The sequence below is a fragment of the Drosophila biarmipes genome, chromosome 3R (assembly GCF_025231255.1).
Source record: "Drosophila biarmipes strain raj3 chromosome 3R, RU_DBia_V1.1, whole genome shotgun sequence".
In the NCBI taxonomy this organism is placed as follows: Eukaryota; Metazoa; Arthropoda; class Insecta; order Diptera; family Drosophilidae; genus Drosophila; species Drosophila biarmipes.
Window position 1 is genome coordinate 17552706 of NC_066616.1, and position 18767 is coordinate 17571472.

General features: G+C 40.1%; 1 protein-coding gene and 3 non-coding genes across 4 annotated transcripts; all 4 read left to right on the forward strand.

Annotated features, from left to right (window-relative positions):
- Positions 1 to 2574: 2574 nt before the first annotated feature.
- On the forward strand, positions 2575 to 3241 carry LOC108031050 (protein Turandot Z). Its single transcript, XM_017104250.2, has one exon. It carries the CDS (start codon positions 2596 to 2598, stop codon positions 3061 to 3063), a length of 468 nt encoding a protein of 155 aa, XP_016959739.1. The 5' UTR covers positions 2575 to 2595; the 3' UTR covers positions 3064 to 3241.
- Positions 3242 to 15878: 12637 nt separating this feature from the next.
- Positions 15879 to 15950, forward strand: Trnat-cgu (transfer RNA threonine (anticodon CGU)). The gene has a single exon. It is a non-coding gene; the product is annotated as a tRNA-Thr (tRNA).
- A 400-nt stretch (positions 15951 to 16350) lies between these two features.
- On the forward strand, positions 16351 to 16422 carry Trnat-cgu (transfer RNA threonine (anticodon CGU)). The gene has a single exon. It is a non-coding gene; the product is annotated as a tRNA-Thr (tRNA).
- A 516-nt stretch (positions 16423 to 16938) lies between these two features.
- On the forward strand, positions 16939 to 17010 carry Trnat-cgu (transfer RNA threonine (anticodon CGU)). The gene has a single exon. It is a non-coding gene; the product is annotated as a tRNA-Thr (tRNA).
- Positions 17011 to 18767: the final 1757 nt, after the last annotated feature.

Below are 18767 nucleotides of genomic sequence, written 5' to 3' on the forward strand. Positions count from 1 at the left end.
GCCCTACACCATCCAATTCCCCCCTTTTTTCAGTGTACATAGGTTGGCCTCTTTGTTTGTCACTTTCGGCAAAGTTTATGCGCTTTTTACAACGTGTATCCTTTTTGCATGTCGACTTACTGTTTTGGCTTTGCCTTTCGCCATTTTATTGCAGCAACAAAAGGCTCCTTAAGCACGTGTGAAGCAAACATTCACACAAACACACGTGGAAAGTCGGGTAGCGCAACAGTGCGGTTGGAAAACTTTGATCTTCCTGGCTGCAGACTTAATTTAATGTCCTTCTGGTGGGCTGCCTACTCGGCCTGCCGCTGACTTTTTGCCAGGCGAGGACCTGTTTTGTTTAAGTTTTGTGTCGTGACACAAACACTGAATTTCAATTACAGCCTACAAAGGACCTTGCCATGAAATGGGTATGCACTGAGAAAAACGTAAAATTTCAAGGGATTGGAAGTCCGGACAAATCGAACATGAAAATAAATAAATAATAATAATAAATAATAAACGTAGATTATTAGACAATTCACTCATAAACTCATAGAGGTATCCCACGTCTAAATCGGTCAAAAATTATCAAAGTTATGAAATTTAGGAGTTCAGGTTTGGGGTCCCAATTGATAATCTTGGAATTAGTGAAAAATCGGACATGAAAATGGGCTAAAATTTCGAACCTCTTCAAAATCAAATATTTAAATGTAGATCACTAGACAATTCACTCACAAACTCATAGAGGAATACCACGTCTAAATCGGTCTCAAATTATCAAAGTTATGAAATTTTGAATTTCAGTTTTGGGGTCCCAATTGATAATTATTGGAATTAGTGAAAAATCGGACATGAAAATGGGCTAAAATTTCGAACCTCTTCAAAATCAAATATTTAAATGTAGATTATTAGACAATTCACTCACAAACTCATAGAGGTATCCCACGTCTAAATCGCTATCCAATTACTAAAGTTATGAAATTTAAAAGTTCCGTTTAGGGGTCCTAATTGATAATCATTGGATTTAGTGAAAAATCGGACATGAAAATGGGCTAAAATTTTGACCCTCTTGAAAAACAAATATTTGAATGTAGATTTTTAGAAAATTCACTCACAAACTCATAGAGGTATACCACGTTCAAATGAGTCTCCAATTACCGAAGTTATGAAATTTTGAATTTCAGTTTTGGGGTCCCAATTGATAATCATTGGAATTAGTGAAAATTCGGACATGAAAATGGGCTAAAATTTCGACCCTCTTTAAAAACAAATATTTAAATGTGGACTATTAGACAATTTACTCACAAACTCATAGAGGTATGCCACGTCTAAATCGGTCAAAAATTATCAAAGTTATGAAATTTAGAAGTTCAGGTTTGGGGTCCAATTGATAATCATTGGAATTAGTGAAAAATCTGACATGAAAATGGGCTAAAATTTCGACCCTCTTTAAAAACAAATATTTAAATGTAGATTATTAGACAATTCACTCACAAACTCATAGAGGTATCCCACGTCTAAATCGGTCAAAAATTATCAAAGTTATGAAATTTAGAAGTTCAGGTTTGGGGTCCAATTGATAATCATTGGAATTAGTGAAAAATCTGACATGAAAATGGGCTAAAATTTCGACCCTCTTTAAAAACAAATATTTAAATGTAGATTATTAGACAATTCACTCACAAACTCATAGAGGTATCCCACGTCTAAATCGGTCAAAAATTATCAAAGTTATGAAATTTAGGAGTTCAGGTTTGGGGCCCAATTGATAATCATTGGAATTAGTGAAAATTCGGACATGAAAATGGGCTAAAATTTCGACCCTCTTTAAAAACAAATATTTAAATGTAGACTATTAGACAATTTACTCACAAACTCATAGAGGTATGCCACGTCTAAATCGGTCAAAAATTATCAAAGTTATGAAATTTAGAAGTTCAGGTTTGGGGTCCAATTGATAATCATTGGAATTAGTGAAAAATCTGACATGAAAATGGGCTAAAATTTCGACCCTCTTTAAAAACAAATATTTAAATGTAAATTATTAGACAATTCACTCACAAACTCATAGAGGTATACCACGTCTAAATCGGTCAAAAAAAAAAATTATCAAAGTTATGAAATTTAGAAGTTCAGGTTTGGGGTCCCAATGAAAATGGGCTAAAATTTCGACCCTCTTTAAAAACAAATATTTAAATGTAGATTTTCAGACAACTCACTCGCAAACTCACTGTTTAGTTTTTGGTTACCATCCTAATAGGCATAAGAAATACGGAGAAATGTAGAGTGTTAGGGACAAATTCAACCGGAAGTTTTTTTACCCGCAAACTGAACCGATAAGCCTGAAAAACAATTTTCCAAGAATCAGTCGCAGATTGCTATTACTGCGTAAAGTGACGATTTCAGACTTATCAGTTCCACTGAAAGTCCTTGGCCCAAGACCCCATCACATAATCTAGAGCCATATGTAAAGAAAGAAAGAAGCATCGTTATCAAATGTCAGTGAGTCCCAGCTTTATCAGTTTATGTTTTACCTTTTACAACGTATAAAAGAGAGGTCTTGCATGCATTCAGCATGAGTTTTCCAGAGCCTCGAAAGTATAGAAAGTAAAGATGAACTTTGAAAGCACTTTAAACTTCAGCTTTGTTTTGGCTGTGATATTTTGCCTAACTGCCCAAGGAAATGCCGGAGTGATAGAGACAGACCGCAACAGGCTGCAGCAACTCCAGAACCTAAGTCGTCAAACATCTGATGCTAACACGCAGGTGCGAATTGCCTATGAAGTCATAGGTATTTACAATAAATACAAGGGGCAAAGGGGATCAGATGTCGCTCGGGAAACTCAGCTGAATACCCAAGTCCGTGATTTCAAGAGGAAGACGGTCGTCGTAGATGGAGTTCCAGCCCAAGGAGGAGTTTGGGAAATCCTTGGAATGGTACAGTCCGCTTCTGGGGCTATTCCGGAACATGTCAAGAAGGATGCCCAGAACTTGGTTAAGAGTTCCTCAAAGGCCTTAGTTGATGGTCTCGTTAACTATCTTATAAATACAGCTTTGGCTAAATTGGGCCTGGGAAAGTAAAATAGATGGAGGATTTAAAAAAGAAGGTTTAAAAAACTTTTGAAATTTATAAGTAAAATCTATTAGCAGGGACTTACTTAAGAAAGTATATATTTTTTTAATATATGAGTGTGATTTTAATCAGGGTAAAAATGTTAAAACTACTTCTTATTGGGAGAATAAATATTATTTTTCGTAATTTTTGTATTGTGTAATAAAACTCACTAAGTGTAATTTCGGATTAGTCTCCTTTTTTATCCATGTGTATATCTGTCTAGCCTCAACCTGTCTCAGTGTTAGTTTCTCGCATTTACGCCGTTTTCTGGCTTAAAGCTTTCCAGAAACCGGCGAAAATTTGGGGTAAAATTTATAGGCTCGGCGGTGGCAAGTGTCCTTGTGGGACCTCACACACACTCACTTCCCTGCACTTTATTTTCATTCAGGGCCTATCGCACGGTCTTATTTGATTTTGCTCTCCTCCTGTTTTCCCCCTGTGAAGTTTACCGCGTCCCACTCATAAATATAGAAAAAGGCACGGGAACTTGTTTGCTTTTGGCCGAACTCGGGGGCTCAGCTGTCCATTCGCCGGTCGTAGGCCCAAATGTTAGTGCAATTTCCACGTTGACCAAAAGTTCAATTCATTTTGCACAGGGACGTGTCGCCGCTCCTCAACTGTTTTCATAAGAATTTATTGCTTTCTCTTGGCAACTAAGTGGATCAGATTTCTCTTGGCAGCTTTGGCCCGTGTGCCATGTAATATGCCACAGATTTAGTGTTGGCGAAATTACTTCTGCCCTTTGTTCGCCATTCCATGCCAGGACCCCCAGGCTTCCCACTTTATTTTTTGGGTATTTTTTTCACAATTTTGTCGTATCGGATTGAAAATTGAGTTGGGTATTTTGGGGGCCAAAAGTCGGGTGGGAAGGTAATGGTGGCCGACCGCAGACTGACAGTTGGGACAGCTCTTAGGTGAGATTTTCTACACCCCAAATGGTTTCTTTTTCAATAACTGAAAAATAGGAGTCCTTCAAGCGAGGAGAGTTTTCTTGGAATTTTCGCTTGTGATTTACTCAATTTATGACGGCCTTGGTTGCTTTTCCTTGGAAGACCAGACAAGTTCAATAAATTCGTTTTTATTTGGAAGGAAATATTTCCTGTAGATGTCATTATAAGAAACTTTTAGGATGGGGAAAATATATAATTATATTGTGTGTCTGAGAATAGTTTTTATTATTGGCCCAAAAGCTGTTTCGCCCCATGAACAATTGAACAAAGAGTGAATTTCTCTTAGAAAATTATTGTGTGTATTATACGCATTGAATAACTTCCAGTTTAACCCATTGAAATGAATGTCCAAAACATATTTGCCCCCCTTGAGGAGTTTACCACTGGAAATGCTCTGGCAGAGTTTTGAAATGCGATTTGCGGCCAGCATTGTCTGTATCCTTGTGACGTAAGTGCAATTTATTTTATTTATGCATAGTGCTTGTTTGAGGTTGAGTGGGTGCATTTCCGGGGGTTTTTCGCTTTCCACAGTGCGTGCAGTGCCGAAAATGAAAATGTATACCGAAGTTTTGTGTGTATCTGCGAGAATGTGTGCGAGTGTTGTGTCCTAAAAGTATGTATTGATTTTCAGCCTGTCGGCAAAGCGAAAATATTTATTGTCAGCTCGAGGGAGCCGGCGCTGAGACCTCGGATGCCTGGCCAAGTTTCGCTCAAATTGTTCCCAGGCGGCAATTGATGCTGCTGATGGAATGGAGATGGGGTCCAGCGTGTCCCAAGGCATCCGCCATCCACCCAGCTCTCACACTTTGTCTGCCCGGCTGTCAGTATCGGGAAATCGAGAATTATTAACAGCCAAGAGCCAACTATTGCGTTGATGGGCTCATAATTACGACCATGCCCTTGCTCACTCACTCGCACATCCCCACATTTCGCAATTCGCATTTCTGGGCGCTGACATGCATTAATATTGATTGTTGCTGTCGCTGAACCGCACTAATCAGAGCCACATGTCTGTCCCTGTGTACTCCGCAGTGTGTCCTCTGTCCTCTTTTCTCTGGGCTCTGTTCTCCGAGCATTGACATTGACACGGGCCTGCCAGTCGGATGGCATTCCACAATTATTCGCATCCTTGTCCGCAGCATCATCATCCTCATCATCGCCATCACCGTCCTCCATTGTCATTGTCGGCGCAATGAAATTACATGTTACATATCGCATTTACATTGCTGTCATGTAGTTCTCCTCTTGATTCAGTTGCTGAGTTTTTCATGCTTCTCTGGGCGGGCTGGAAAATGTAACTACATCTCCCCACCTTGCTAAATGTTGAAAACCTGGTTTTCCAACTGTCCATCGCTTTTAATTTCCCATCATGTTGAGCAAACCGAATTGCAAGTGTCATGATCAGATATGGATTAACATATATTGCTATCTTATTAAAATATGTCCTTGAAGTTCATGCATTCTAAAATATGATCTTAATATGTAATTTTAAATGAATAGCTTATACGCTTCTAAATAATCTTGATAAAATACCATTACTTATTTCTTTATAAACCAATTTCTGATAAATATATGTATCTATATAATCTAAAATGTATCTTTCATTCGGTTCATAAAAATACTTCTTTTTAAAAATGAACTATTATTACCAAATGATAATCGGGAAAGCATAGCTTTTTACATAAAAACCTGCCGAATTTAACAATGCTTCCCCCTTTTAATTAAAATTTCATGGTTTATTAATTCCTGGCGGAACTAATTGATAACTTGTGCGAGCCAGTAAGGGACTTTGCCAGTCAATTTATGTGTACAGCAAATGGACCCCGAAGGACAAAGGCTGCGCGTCAGATATGCCTTTTGAATACTTCCTGTTTTGACATTCATTTGCAAAAGTCGCCAGAAAGCGTTTCCAATTTGCCGAGGCATCAGGCGCAACTGGGGAGCCCGAGAACTTGGAGAAGTTTTAATGAGTTGGCAAATGAAATTGGCAATCCGTAGTGGATGCTCGACACTTGAAGCATGAAATCAAACTAATTAACTCAAAATTTTACGTAAACGCTGGAGCAAAGTTGGCCCCAGTGGGCGCTCAATTTGGCTTTTTCATGTGATTTTCCGCTCTCTGCACATGATGGCAGTGCTGCAATCGTACACAAGTTGGCTATGGCCAAGGATCCTAAGTCCTGGCCGAGGGGAAATCCAGGGGAACCGACCCATTATGAGGGTAATCCGGCATCAGCACCTCCGCGCTGAATGATAATTCAGTTTTGCCGGCATGATGAACAAATTACAAACTTTTCTTTTTCATCCGCGATCCCAGCAAAATGGTCTACAAATTATTCCCCCAACGTCAAAGTTTTCACTGCCAGCGATTTTTAATGTTTTCCACCAATTTGGCTTTTTATTTTTCATTTTGCAAGCATTTGTCTGTCCCAAGCCTGTTTACACACATACATAGAGTGCTTCATAAGAGCAGGAAAAATGAAAACAGCTTTCGAAGAGCTCGTCAAACAGTTGTACATATTGGAAAGCTGACTCTTGGCATTTGCATGTGGACTCATGTAAATGTATGCCGAGCTCAGAGCCAGGATTTGCATATGCTTACGCCAATCCGCTTAGCTAAAACTACAACAAAATGACTTAAGCCCAATACTATTACACTCATTAAGGAATTATGTATGTAGAGATACAAACTGGAGTGTTTTTGAAATGCCAAATTTTCCCATGAACTATTTGCCTTTGATGTTTCCGGGGGAGCCTTCAACCTGAGTGCTTAATGTTTATTACATTATATACGGCATGCTTCAAGGAGATGAGCATCCTTTGACGCTGCGTCATAAAACCATTGCATAAGTTTTGCGCTTGACAGCCAACTTTGAAGCCTCGGTTTTTATTTCACCCCACCGCCGGCGGAATTCAGATACATAAATATGTATGAGCTGTATGTTCTCGAGTGTCTATCTGCGCAGTTTGACAGTTCGTAAAATCAAAGTTGTGTCCCACAAAGTGTAATAGATTTTTATTGCCGGCGGCAGTGGTTTGCTTCATCTAGTCACCACTTCCATTCTGTCTGGCAACCAATTCGACTTTCTGGCTGTTTACCACACACACCAGAGAACCCACAGAAATACAGGATCCACCTACAGAGATATACTATGCTATACAACCAGCCGGAGGAGGAAGTTTGCCGGGAAATGCTTTTAATCTAACTATAAAGTTGCTGCAAAACTTGTCCCCAAGTTTTAAGGTCTCGTTTTGCTTTTCGGCCGTCGAGTGAATCTCTACAAATTCAACAAATTTAACTTGCCCTTGACACGTTGCCAAAATGCAAAGGATATGAACGAAATCCAATTTTACCTCTGGCTGCGAAAGAGAATGTTGGGCTGTGAGTAGAGAATAAATCACTGGGATTTAAACAAAAGTTTTACTTTGTCGGTAGAGATACTAATGAATTTAATTTCCTTAAAGACTAAATATTCGCATTTGCTTTAAAGCCAATAAAAATTAATTAGCGCAGCTCGTCGGAGATTGCGGCCTCAATTATGATGCCAGGTCCTTGCCCACAGAGTTTTGGCCAAAAAAGCGAAAAATCAATATGACAGCCCGACAGGAGGTGGGCGGTGGGTCAGTGGGCGGCTGGACTCGTCCTTGGACGTCGGAAGCGCTAATTTCAAGAGCCCTGGGCCATAAAACCGTGTTGAGGGAGCACAAAGCCCTAAAAACCAGCCAAAGCGAACCGAAAGACGTTCAAGCCGGGCTATAAGTAGCCGAGGATTAGGAGCAGGGAGCCGGCCCATTTTCCCCTCTTTTCAGATCGGCGACTCAAGTCGGCGGTATATCTTTTAATTAGACGATTTCACTGGATATTTAACAGCCTCGTGCTCGATTCTGAAGGTATTTTGTCTCGCTGGCGGGCCATAATGGAGTCCCAAATGGCATCGCTGATTAATGTCTCGATTTTATGGCGAATAATGTTGAATGGCGCAAATGCAGGAGAATTTTTCAGGAAAAATTGGAAGTAAATACCTTTTGTGCGATGTCTTTGCATTCCTTGAGTTTTTTATGGAACGATAAAATCGAATAACTTGTTGGAGAAGTTAAAGCAGTGAAATTGACTTTGTTGCGTTGAAAGATTGCTTTTAAAAATTGCGAAAAATTATACAATGGTTCGCGAATTCAGTTTAATTCAGCTCAGTTCTTGAAGTAAGTACCTTATTATATATTATGTTTAAATATTATATATATATTTAAATATTTTCCCAAATTTTATTAGAGGCCCTAGAGAGCATCTAAGCTTCGTTTGAGTAGCTTTATCAGTTTTGCCATCTTGATTTTTAATGTTACTTTGCCAGGCGAAATGCTTTGCATTTCTTCCGGCCATCCTGTTTTGACCTTCGGCTTGTCTCTTTCAGCCTTGCGCGGTTTCAGCCGCCTGCAGAATAATTAAAATTCAAAAGTTGGCAGCGGCATTTGTGCATTAATAAATTAGTTGAGCCGGCCCTCTTGGAGGCGGTCTATGGGCACTTAAAAGTCATGAAAATAACCAAATATGCAGATGAAGTTTGTAACAAATGGACGAGAGCGGAGAGCCAAGTTTTGTTTCCAGCCTTCAGTTGGCCATTTTATGGCTGCTTTGGGACAGGATGCATTTGCATGCCTAATAATTGAGTTCGCCTTCCAGACTCGCCGGCCATTTATGACCTCCGTCTCCAACTCCTGCAAAGAAAATTCCCTCTTAAACCATTTCATTCATTTTTGATGGCACCGAAATGGATTTGCTTATCATAAAAAATTTCGATGGCGACAATAAAGGGAAGCGAAACAATTGAAATCTGAAAGGCTTTAAACTGCTTATCGATTCGAATGCTGCCTTTGGTTGTCATAAAATGCTGAAATTTGTAGCAACCCCTTTTTCGTTTTTTTTTCCTTGTCCTTGGTGGGGAAAACCTGAGCGGCGTCCAAGCGTGCGACCCATAAAGGAAACCTATTACATTTTTTATACTTAATGCGGGGCATTTAAAAAATAGCACACAATTCCCCCGAACCGAACCCCCAGTGGGGGGAAAATGTGTGAAAGGATGTTTGAAGGTCACGCCTTGGTGACCCCGGCTGCTACACCTCGATAAGCAGATGCTCCCACTTATTGATTGACTTCGGAAATGGAGCGTCGGTCTCCTCCGCCAACTGTTAATTGAATAATTTAGGCAGAAATGTGTATATATTTCACTTTGATAAGCCCATAAACATCATCATCGATGCAGTGCACCGGCAAGCGGAAATTTCAGGTCTTTATTTTCTGTTCTTTTTATACCCATTACTTGAAGAGTGAATGGGCATATTAGACTTGTAATAGGAGTGAACCTTATAAGGTATATATCAATTATTTAGACACTTTTTTAAAATTTTGAATAAGTTTAGCTTGGATTTTGTTTTGATTATTAACACCAATTGTCATGCCACAATTTTTTCAAATTGGACTTTTTATTAAAAAGTTATAAGCAATTAAAGTGAGCCACCTCGGAAACAGCCCCGTGTCTGCATGCATATATGCATCTCTCTCGCACTCTCTTAAGCTGAGTAAAGGGTGTGCAATTTTCGCGGCCATCGACTTTAGCACACTCTCTTGTTTTTCTTACCTCTCGGGCCAGCCCGGAACACGTTAAAATGAACATCAGGTGGGGCCAACCTTCACCTGTTCCGAGCCCGCCGTTCTGGGGATCACATTAAATGATTTATTGGTCCTTGGTCTGGTCTGCGTGAGTCCCTGAAATTTCATAAATTTCAACCTGCTGGCAGCCTGCGCTTTATGGCGAATACGACAGGAAACTTTCCCGAGTTCCCCGAGCGGAGGTCGGGGGAAAAAGTCAATAAATGGAGCTGCCATATTATATATTGTGTACCACTACAACATTGTTGCCTTTGCTTTTCCTGCTGTCCATCGGTAGTGAAATGCGCTGTTTGGGTCTGTTTGACTTTGCAAATTGCTCCGAAATCAAACATCAAAGTTAAAAGTGCTTATTGTTGCCTTTTCTCTGTTTATTTTTCGCTTCAGCTTACATTGTTGTGCTGGGCCAACGCGACGTATACTTCATTTAACCGGTGGCCACTTTTTGAGGTCGGTCAACTGATTGAATATATGTAAGCATGACCGTTGGCAGTGCTTTCCGGCATTTTTATTTGATAACTGCGGATGGAAAATTTCATTATACTCTCATCCGGACAGAAACGAATGAATTTAATTAAATATTTGCGAGATATAATCGAATTTCAATTCGAACGCAGCATAAATTCCATTACCGAATACACTTGCCGATAATTGAATGTATATCAATTGTTTGCGGTAGCAAATGGCATTTTAATTACATTATCATCTACCGAAACCAAGTGCGACAAGTATTTGTAAGCTGAGTTTCACATTGGCAAAAGAAAATGCAACGTGTGGAAAATTGCAAATGCGATTTCATTCCGAGGGAATAAGGGAAAGATATACTATACTTCAGTACAAGTCAGGTATTCCATTGTGAGCAAGTGCAGCAGGCACTTATCTGTGGAGGGAAACACAACCTACCCATTCTATCTTGCCCATCTTCTTTTATATTTTTAGAGCAATCAGACCTCTTTCTCGGCCTTTCTCCGGCGTCCTTCAGGCGGAAAGTTCGTTTCGCAACCGACCTGAGCAGCATGGTAAATTTAACGAAATACGAAAAGTTTGGCAGGAGCAATTCAAAGTAGAATGCAGGTGGTCCAGATTGTTTCCAACTGATTTTATATTGTTTATATATAATCTAGGAATTCAAGTTTGAAATCCAATTTACTGGAAACACAAGTGCTTGCAATCAGTGCATTACAGATTAAATTCATTTATAGTTGGGTTAGGGGATTACTTAATGCTTAATACTTAAAGCGATTTGCGATTTGCCTCTGTTTGATTAACTTTCACTTTCAAGCATTAGAATGCTCTGTTTACTCATGATAAGCCCGGGGATTACGAAGCCTTAGTTTCCAGGGAGCGCCGGGCTCAGCATTACTCATACGCCCCGTTAAAGGTCTTAATAATTCGCCTTTCGCTGTTTTTAAGCCTGCCTTCAGTCTCTGTGATTTATTTTCATTTGCCAGCTCCAAAATACCGTTAAAGCGGCTAACAGAGAAACATTTCTTGTGACAAATTCGTGATTTATGTGTTTTACGTTATAAATTGTAGAGCACCGGGAGATTGCGGTCTCCTTTTTTAGCCCCTGTTTTCTTTTTTCTTGGCTTCGGTGGTGTGTGTTTGTGTTTCTGGCTTCCTGGATTTTCATTTTGTGCGAAAGCTTTTCCATGCGGCTTCGTGACTTTCGTTTTGGTTTTCTCACTTTAATTTGCTTTGATTTTTCCTGAATTCTCATGCCAATTGGCAGTTAGGCAGCCCCGCCCCGCCCTCCACCATGGTCACGCCTCTTTTTCGGGCCCCCAAAAGCTAATTTGCTCGCTGGTAACACAACTGCGATGTTTCTTTTTCTCTTCTTTCCTTTTCGACAAATTTAAATGCGGCTGATTTCCGCTTCCGTTTCCCGCGGCAGCCATTTTATTTAGACCTGCGGTTTCGCCCGTGTGTTCATTTAAGTCTGCGATTTCGGCTGTTATTTACTTTTATTTCTCGTTTGCAGGAACCCACTGGCTTTTTGAGGTATTTCACATTGTCATTTGCCATTTATTCCGATTGAATTTCACTCGGATTCGAGGCAAAGAACAAACGCTTTGCTGTCATTGGCATTTTTCCGGGGCTCAAAGTCGATTACGCTTCGGTTTTTCATTAAATTTCCGCCCGCGGCTCTTGTTTCAGTCGCAAAGTCTCCCTTCTCCTTTTTTTTTAAATGCCATCGAGAAATTATTAATGAAGCTATGCGAGCCGAAGGACGAATCAATAATTCACGTCCGATACGTGAGTGTGTGCTCGAGAGGGAGAAACTAATCGAATTTATTAGAACGGCAGCAGAGTCGTCTCGTGGAGTAGGAATCGCCAGCGGCTGCGGGTCTGTGTTCTTGGCGCTCTGTGCTCGGGTTAGTTATAACAATGCCGGGCGATATGACCTGGCACGGTCCTCAACATTATTGCCAATATTTATGTTGGCCCCCAGTATGCGAAGCCATTTTCCGACTGCTGCAGGATGGCCTCCGCCGACCTTAGCTCCGTCATCATTATCATGGGGGGATGTAGCCATTCCACTCGCATTGCGACGCATGTATGCGTTTTCCAACGAAAACCCATTAAAGCTTCCCAGGAAATTTAGTTCTCAGTTGAGAGTTAAGAGTTAGGTAGGAGAATTGTAAGGGACCGGACTAAGTGGAAACATTAACTGAAGGGAACCTCTGTTAATTACCGCCATGCCTCAGTATTTTACACCTCTTATTAAATGCAATTAAATATATATTTGCAAAAAAATTATATTTCTTATTGTTTTATTATACAAATTGAGTGTAAAAAATGTATGATCATAGTTTAAGATTCTGAAAGGGAACCACTAAGTTAAAACCCTTAAGAAACAACGACAGTATTTGTACTAATTTTTATTAAACACAAATACATTTAAAAATCTGTTTGAATTTTTTTTGAAATTATAGTGAAACTTTTCGGCATTTAAACCGATTTTTGCCAGTTTTTTCTGTGAAGGATAGATAGAGAGCATGGAGATCAAAGGAAATTAGTTTGCAGCTTGAGCCGGCGAGTTGGCACAGCATCCTTTGTTCGGTTATACATTGAAAATTGAAAAACTAAATTGTCACAAGTGCCGGTCACCCACACAAGCCACTCACCCACCCACCCAGTGACACAGGCACAAAGCCATTGCCGTTCGTTGGCTCAAAGCAAAGCCACAATGGCCAAAAGGAGGGACATGGCATGGTGCGCTGTGGTGTTAGTTAGTGGGTCCTGTGGCGCGTCCATCATACACCGGCCATGTCCTGCCGTTCCATTGGCATTCGTTGTTGGCTTGCTTGTTTGGCGCTTTGTTCTTTTTATGCCGTCGCACAAAAAGCACAAAAACCAGTGAAAGCATCCCAGGTAATTTCATTATTCAAATGCCAGGATGTGTATGTGAGCCGTGCTGACTGATTGACTGGCTGACTGAGTGACGGGCGACTTTTTGTTCCACGACTGGATGGGCACTTGGGGGGCTGAAAAAACCTAGGATCCAGAAGCAAAACCAGAAGCAGGTCCCAAAACAAAGTCCACTTCCGTTCATTCCCACTTCCGTGCCTTGTTTATTTGCACTTCAATTAATTACGCCTCCACGGCCCCTACTATCTGCTCTATTAATGGCAAATTTCATGCATTCTTTATGGTAATTTGCCTTGGCCAGTCCACGCAGCTTTTGTCAAATTGTTTTTCGTGCCTCATTAAGTGCGGCGGCCAATATTGCTATCTCTGTCCACAGAGACGGCCTGCGGCAAGGGCGTTTAATTTGTTTCAGATGACTTTTGATTATTTTAGCAATTGGATTTACGGCCAGCCATAAATAAATATATATTACGTGCCAGCAGGGCATTGTATTAGCTGCTGAAAGGCGTTTAATTTCGAGTTTAGGCATCTGGAAGTGCGAATAATTAATGTCAATAAAAAATGTAAATAAGCAGAACTATGGAGAGAGCCCTAAGTTTGGCTAAATTCTTCTGTAGCTCAAGGACCTTCGCCTTACAGCCTGCCTAACCAATCGTAGCTGCTCACAAACCGCAAATATTTTAATCAGGACTGGGTCTTGCCGCTTGAGGAATTTGCCCAGTTTGGGCAGATCTCAAAAAATCAAACCCCAAATGAAGATGCAAAGCCACAGCCAGCTGAGCACCGAGCAGTTGGGGGCGGCGGGTCATTTCTCGAGGCATATGCCAAAGGTCACAACTCGTTGGGCAGCTTGCAATAAATTAGCTTCTTGGCCCAGCGATTTTCGGGCGTGCTTCTCGGTCCATTTTCTTTAATTTTCGCCTGCTGTTTCTGGCTGTGAGTTCGGTTATAAATTCTGCCGTTTAGCTTCATTTATCACAAAGGTCCTTGTGTGTGCGGCTTGAAAATCAATAAACATGTGGCAGTGTCTTGCTCCAAGTCCTCTTCCCAATTCCAGTTTTGACAGCAATTAATCAGGACCCGCGCTTGCGTGCAATTAGTGCTGCTATAAAGCACCATAAATTGCCTTGAAGAAGAGCCCGGGCACCCCTTTTACGAGGCGCGTGCATGAAAAATTCAAATCACTTGATTAGTGGCAATTAATTTGGCCAACGCTGTTGCGTAAATCACTCAGCCGGCGCAAGTAAATAGTACCTACACATATGGCAGCGGGCCCATCCAGTGAGGTCCCAAAGGAGGGTCGAAATACCATGTTTATGCGGGCTAAAGACTGTGACTTTCGGTTACTTACCAAAAGTTAATAGTTCTTATCAACTAAAGCAAAAAGGTAACTACCCTTATCAACTCTGTGATATATTGGTCCCAGGTCGAAAATTACCTGTGCCGTATCGCGATATTATCATTGTATACGCGCGGTATTATTTTTCCCGACCTTGTGTTTCAGGACCCCTTGTTTATGGTCCTAGTTATGGCGGGTGTTAATGGCTCGTTTGCGTGCCCCACCGCCACTTGTTTTGACCTTGTCCAAGCTCTGACTTTACACCTCGAAAAATACTTAGTAAATTCTCTTTAAAAGGGTTTAACTTTTATGCCATTTCAGATCTTTATTTGTCATGTAAAATATTAAACTGATTTAGTATCAAAAGGTACAATGGTAACAAATTAAAAGTTATACTCAGTCAATATAATCCAGGATTAAATTTTCTTGGGTAAAATATCACTATAAGTATTACAATATAAAAATAACGGTTTTATTCTAAATATGTTTGTAATAATATTTAACACTTCTAAACAGGAATCCATAAATAATGCCATAAGATATTTATTTTAATACGAAAATCTTACACTTTAATATTACTAATATAAATTCATTGCTGTGTACATTTGGCTTTGGCTAGGCTTGTTCAATTTGTTACTAATAGAATTGTCACTCACATATCGCAGGCATCTGTTGGATAGCGTCGCCACTGCCACCCCATCCCACCCAGCTAGGGTTGGGAAAAGCCGCCATCACTCACCGCAATTGTGTTGTGTGACAAGTGAATTTGTCATTGGCTGCTCAAGTTGAAACAAAGCCAAGGCCGGGCAACAGCAAATGGCTTGTGTTTTGTCCAGGAAAAGGAGTCTGAGGTCTAGGGGAGAAATTTGAATTTATGTTCGGGGGCTGCAAGAAGGGAAATACTTTCATTTGGAGCTGCCACAAAGCATTTCCGCCTTGTGGCACTCACATAATGCAGAATGTGTGTTTGTCCCTTTGACAATGAGTGATGTTTCTGTGAGCCTTGGTCAACACCAGGAGACATTGCAAACAAAAACAGCATGTGCCCGGGCATCATGATGGATAGCCACATATTAACTGTCTAATGCATACTGCAATTACAAAATAGGTGGTCTATTAGTTAATAGCCTCTCTGCGTGTTTGCTGAAAACGATACTACTTCGGCGGGTGAAATTCAAAGGTTACCAGCTAATTACTGGGCTATCTTATCTTAAAACACGAAGCAGATAGCACCGTAAGATAATTTACTAATTATTATTAATTGGCTGTTGATTTCTAGCTTTAAGCATCCTATTATTATGATTTAAGTTTCTATTGAAATATTTAAAATTAAGTTATAGAACTATGTCAAAATTAATAAATTTCTCACTGCGCATGCGCTCCTTCGTCACTTTCTCTCGTGTTCTCTCTTAGTCGACGTTCTTTTCGAATGTGCCATTTGGCGGCCGCAAGAACGTGGCCTCTTTAGCTCAGTGGTAGAGCGTTGGTCTCGTAAACCAAAGGCCGTGAGTTCAACCCTCACAGGAGGCAACTTGGAAAAATCAGTTTTTTTTTCATGCATTTAAACTAAAATCTTTTTTTTAAGTAAGGCTTGATACTTTCAGAGCTGTTTGAAATTCAAACTGATTGTTTGGGCAAGTACAAAAACAGAAACGAGAGAAATTACTTTGCTATGATAACGCTACCAAATGGGAAATATTCTAATCGGAACAGAATAAACCAAAATATTTTGTTTCTAGTGTTTTATCCTTTGTTGTGCGATCACTGTATTTAGTATAACCATTCGTTTATTTTCGTAAAATACTAATCTTATTAAAATAAGGAAATGACTCATGATCGTTCACCTAAAATTCTAACATCGTGCTATCTCTGTCTTTGAACCGCTTACAGCGTTATTTTTTGTAACGTATTTGGCGGCGATCTCCCCGTCGCCTCTTTAGCTCAGTGGTAGAGCGTTGGTCTCGTAAACCAAAGGCCGTGAGTTCAACCCTCACAGGAGGCAACATCAGTAAACTCAATTTTTTTTAATATTTTAAATAAGGGACAACATATATTGTGAACTGAATAAGTAATAAACTTTTAATGCCTTTAGTTCTCTAGGATTATTACCTTCTTTTGATTTTAACTTTGAGCAATAAAAATGATTCTGAAAATATAAAATAAATTAAGAGGTGAGGTCAGTATATTATAAAATTTGAGTTAAACTCTTTATAGTATACTGACCTCATCTCTTAATTTATTTTATATTTTTCGTTCGCTTTGCATGCCCCTCAACATTTCATATAATCAATATAAAAAAATAATTTACAAAAACAAGTTATCTTAATAGCTTCACATTTTCTAGCGTTTACTGTACTGACACTCAATTATTTAAATGAAACACTCTTTTAAATATTAAAAGAAACAAACTCACGATCTGTTCGCCTGATATTTCTAACAACCCTCTTTTGTTATCTCAATTGGCCGCTCCCAGCACAGCGTTGTTAGCTATAGGCCATTGGGCGGCGCTCTCCGCATCGCCTCTTTAGCTCAGTGGTAGAGCGTTGGTCTCGTAAACCAAAGGCCGTGAGTTCAACCCTCACAGGAGGCAGCTCAGTACGTGAAATTTTTCCCTTTTTTTACTTTTATTTTTATGTTCTTAATGAGTTTATGCTGTTTTTTATATATTTACTCTTTATGTTAGCATACTAAGGGTCCAGTTTGTTTGATTTTAGGGGCCTTTCATCTGGCCGTCAGGTTAGTAACTTGCCTGAAAGGCATGACTATAGATATGTACGCTCCTCTTCTTGGCCCCAAGTGTTATTTTATGACCTGGCGTACTAACACATTGCACTGTTCACACGCACGTGTGGGCCTTTAAAACTAACGGCAGTACGGCTTGTAAATAGGGTTTCGGGGCCTGTATGGTGAATGATGCGGTCATTATGGCCATGTATCTGCGTGGGAAGCTGGGCGGGCGAGCATATGTGGACGTGCAATGATTATCTACTGGTTCACACTTATGTACGAAGCCTACTTGCCATATTAGAGGGAATGTTTGGCAGGACATAAAAAGCGGAAATAAAAATAAATTTAAGCTAATTGCAAACATGGCAGCCAATACACCACAAGCTCGCTCTTCCTAATTACACTTATCTTCATCCGAGTTCCATTATTGACACACTATATCATTGGGCGCTCAAGATAAACGTAAATCAATAACTTGATTTAATGGTCGCTACCAATTATGAACCGATAACTAGGAACTTGCGAAGTTAGTTTATCTTTGCCCATAAAACTGTCTGATAATCCTCTTAATGACATTAGCTCTCCGCTCTTTGCCAAATGAATTTATGGGTCAGTATGTCTGTCGTATTTTATTATTTATTATAGTAAGATTGTTTGTATTTCTGTTAAGCTTTGTGGTCTTAGAGGGGTCAGGAATTGTAATTTCCCCCTTAATTTATTTCAAGAAATGTATGCTTGGTTAAAATTTTCTGTTGGCCCTCTAACCTGAGTAACCCCTGAACAACACTCCCGTTTACTCAACCTGTGCTATGGTAATTAAGGTGTAAATTGGGCCCCATTAAAGTAAGCCACACTTTCCTTTTCGCTCGGCTGTAAAGGTAACCATCGCACACGAACCGAGTTAAGCCCGAAAAGCTCAAACTTTTGAAACTCTTTGCATATTCGTCAGCCAGCAGGATCCCTTATTGAGGACAGCTTTAAGTAATCACGCCGCGACCTATGCTAAATTTATATTTATGAATTAATAAAGCAGGCAGATGACACTTTTGTTGTATCGCCGCCAGCTGAGGACGGATGGCTGCTGAGGGGCAGGACCGCCTTCCCTGGGACTAATTGAAAATGATAGGGTGCCTGCGCTTTTGTTGCTGCCAGCGGCTGAGCACCGGCAAAATGTTAATCAACGGGGCATCTTGGCATCTATGGCAAAATCAAATCAAGGTAATTTGGCGTAAGAGACAAAAAGGCATCATTTCATTTCCCAGGCTCAGAAATTGACAACACATCCGTCGCCTTTTCCACGCTGTTTTTGGGCATGAGTAAGCGTTGCTGTCTGCATGTATTCAGAAAAAAAGAGGCAATTATATTTAAAATATTAAAAATGTTTAAGTTGCCAAAAAAATGTAGTTACAAAAGATTAATATTAGGTTAGAAAACACTATACGAAACAAAAGAAAATGTAGTTGATTTCTTTTCTAAAATTCTTTCCCATTTTCCGTAATTACTTTCATTTTTCTCAGTGCACTGTGGTGTTAGGGCGGCCAAGTATTTGCTCTGTAATTTATATGCGCACAGCAGATACCAAAAATTCACCGTCGAGTTGGCTGCTATCTTACCTCATTC

Coding starts and splice junctions, on each gene's coding strand:
- LOC108031050 (XM_017104250.2), top strand. CDS start 2,596: ATGAACTTTGAAAGCACTTTAAACTTCAGCTTTGTTTTGGCTGTGATA.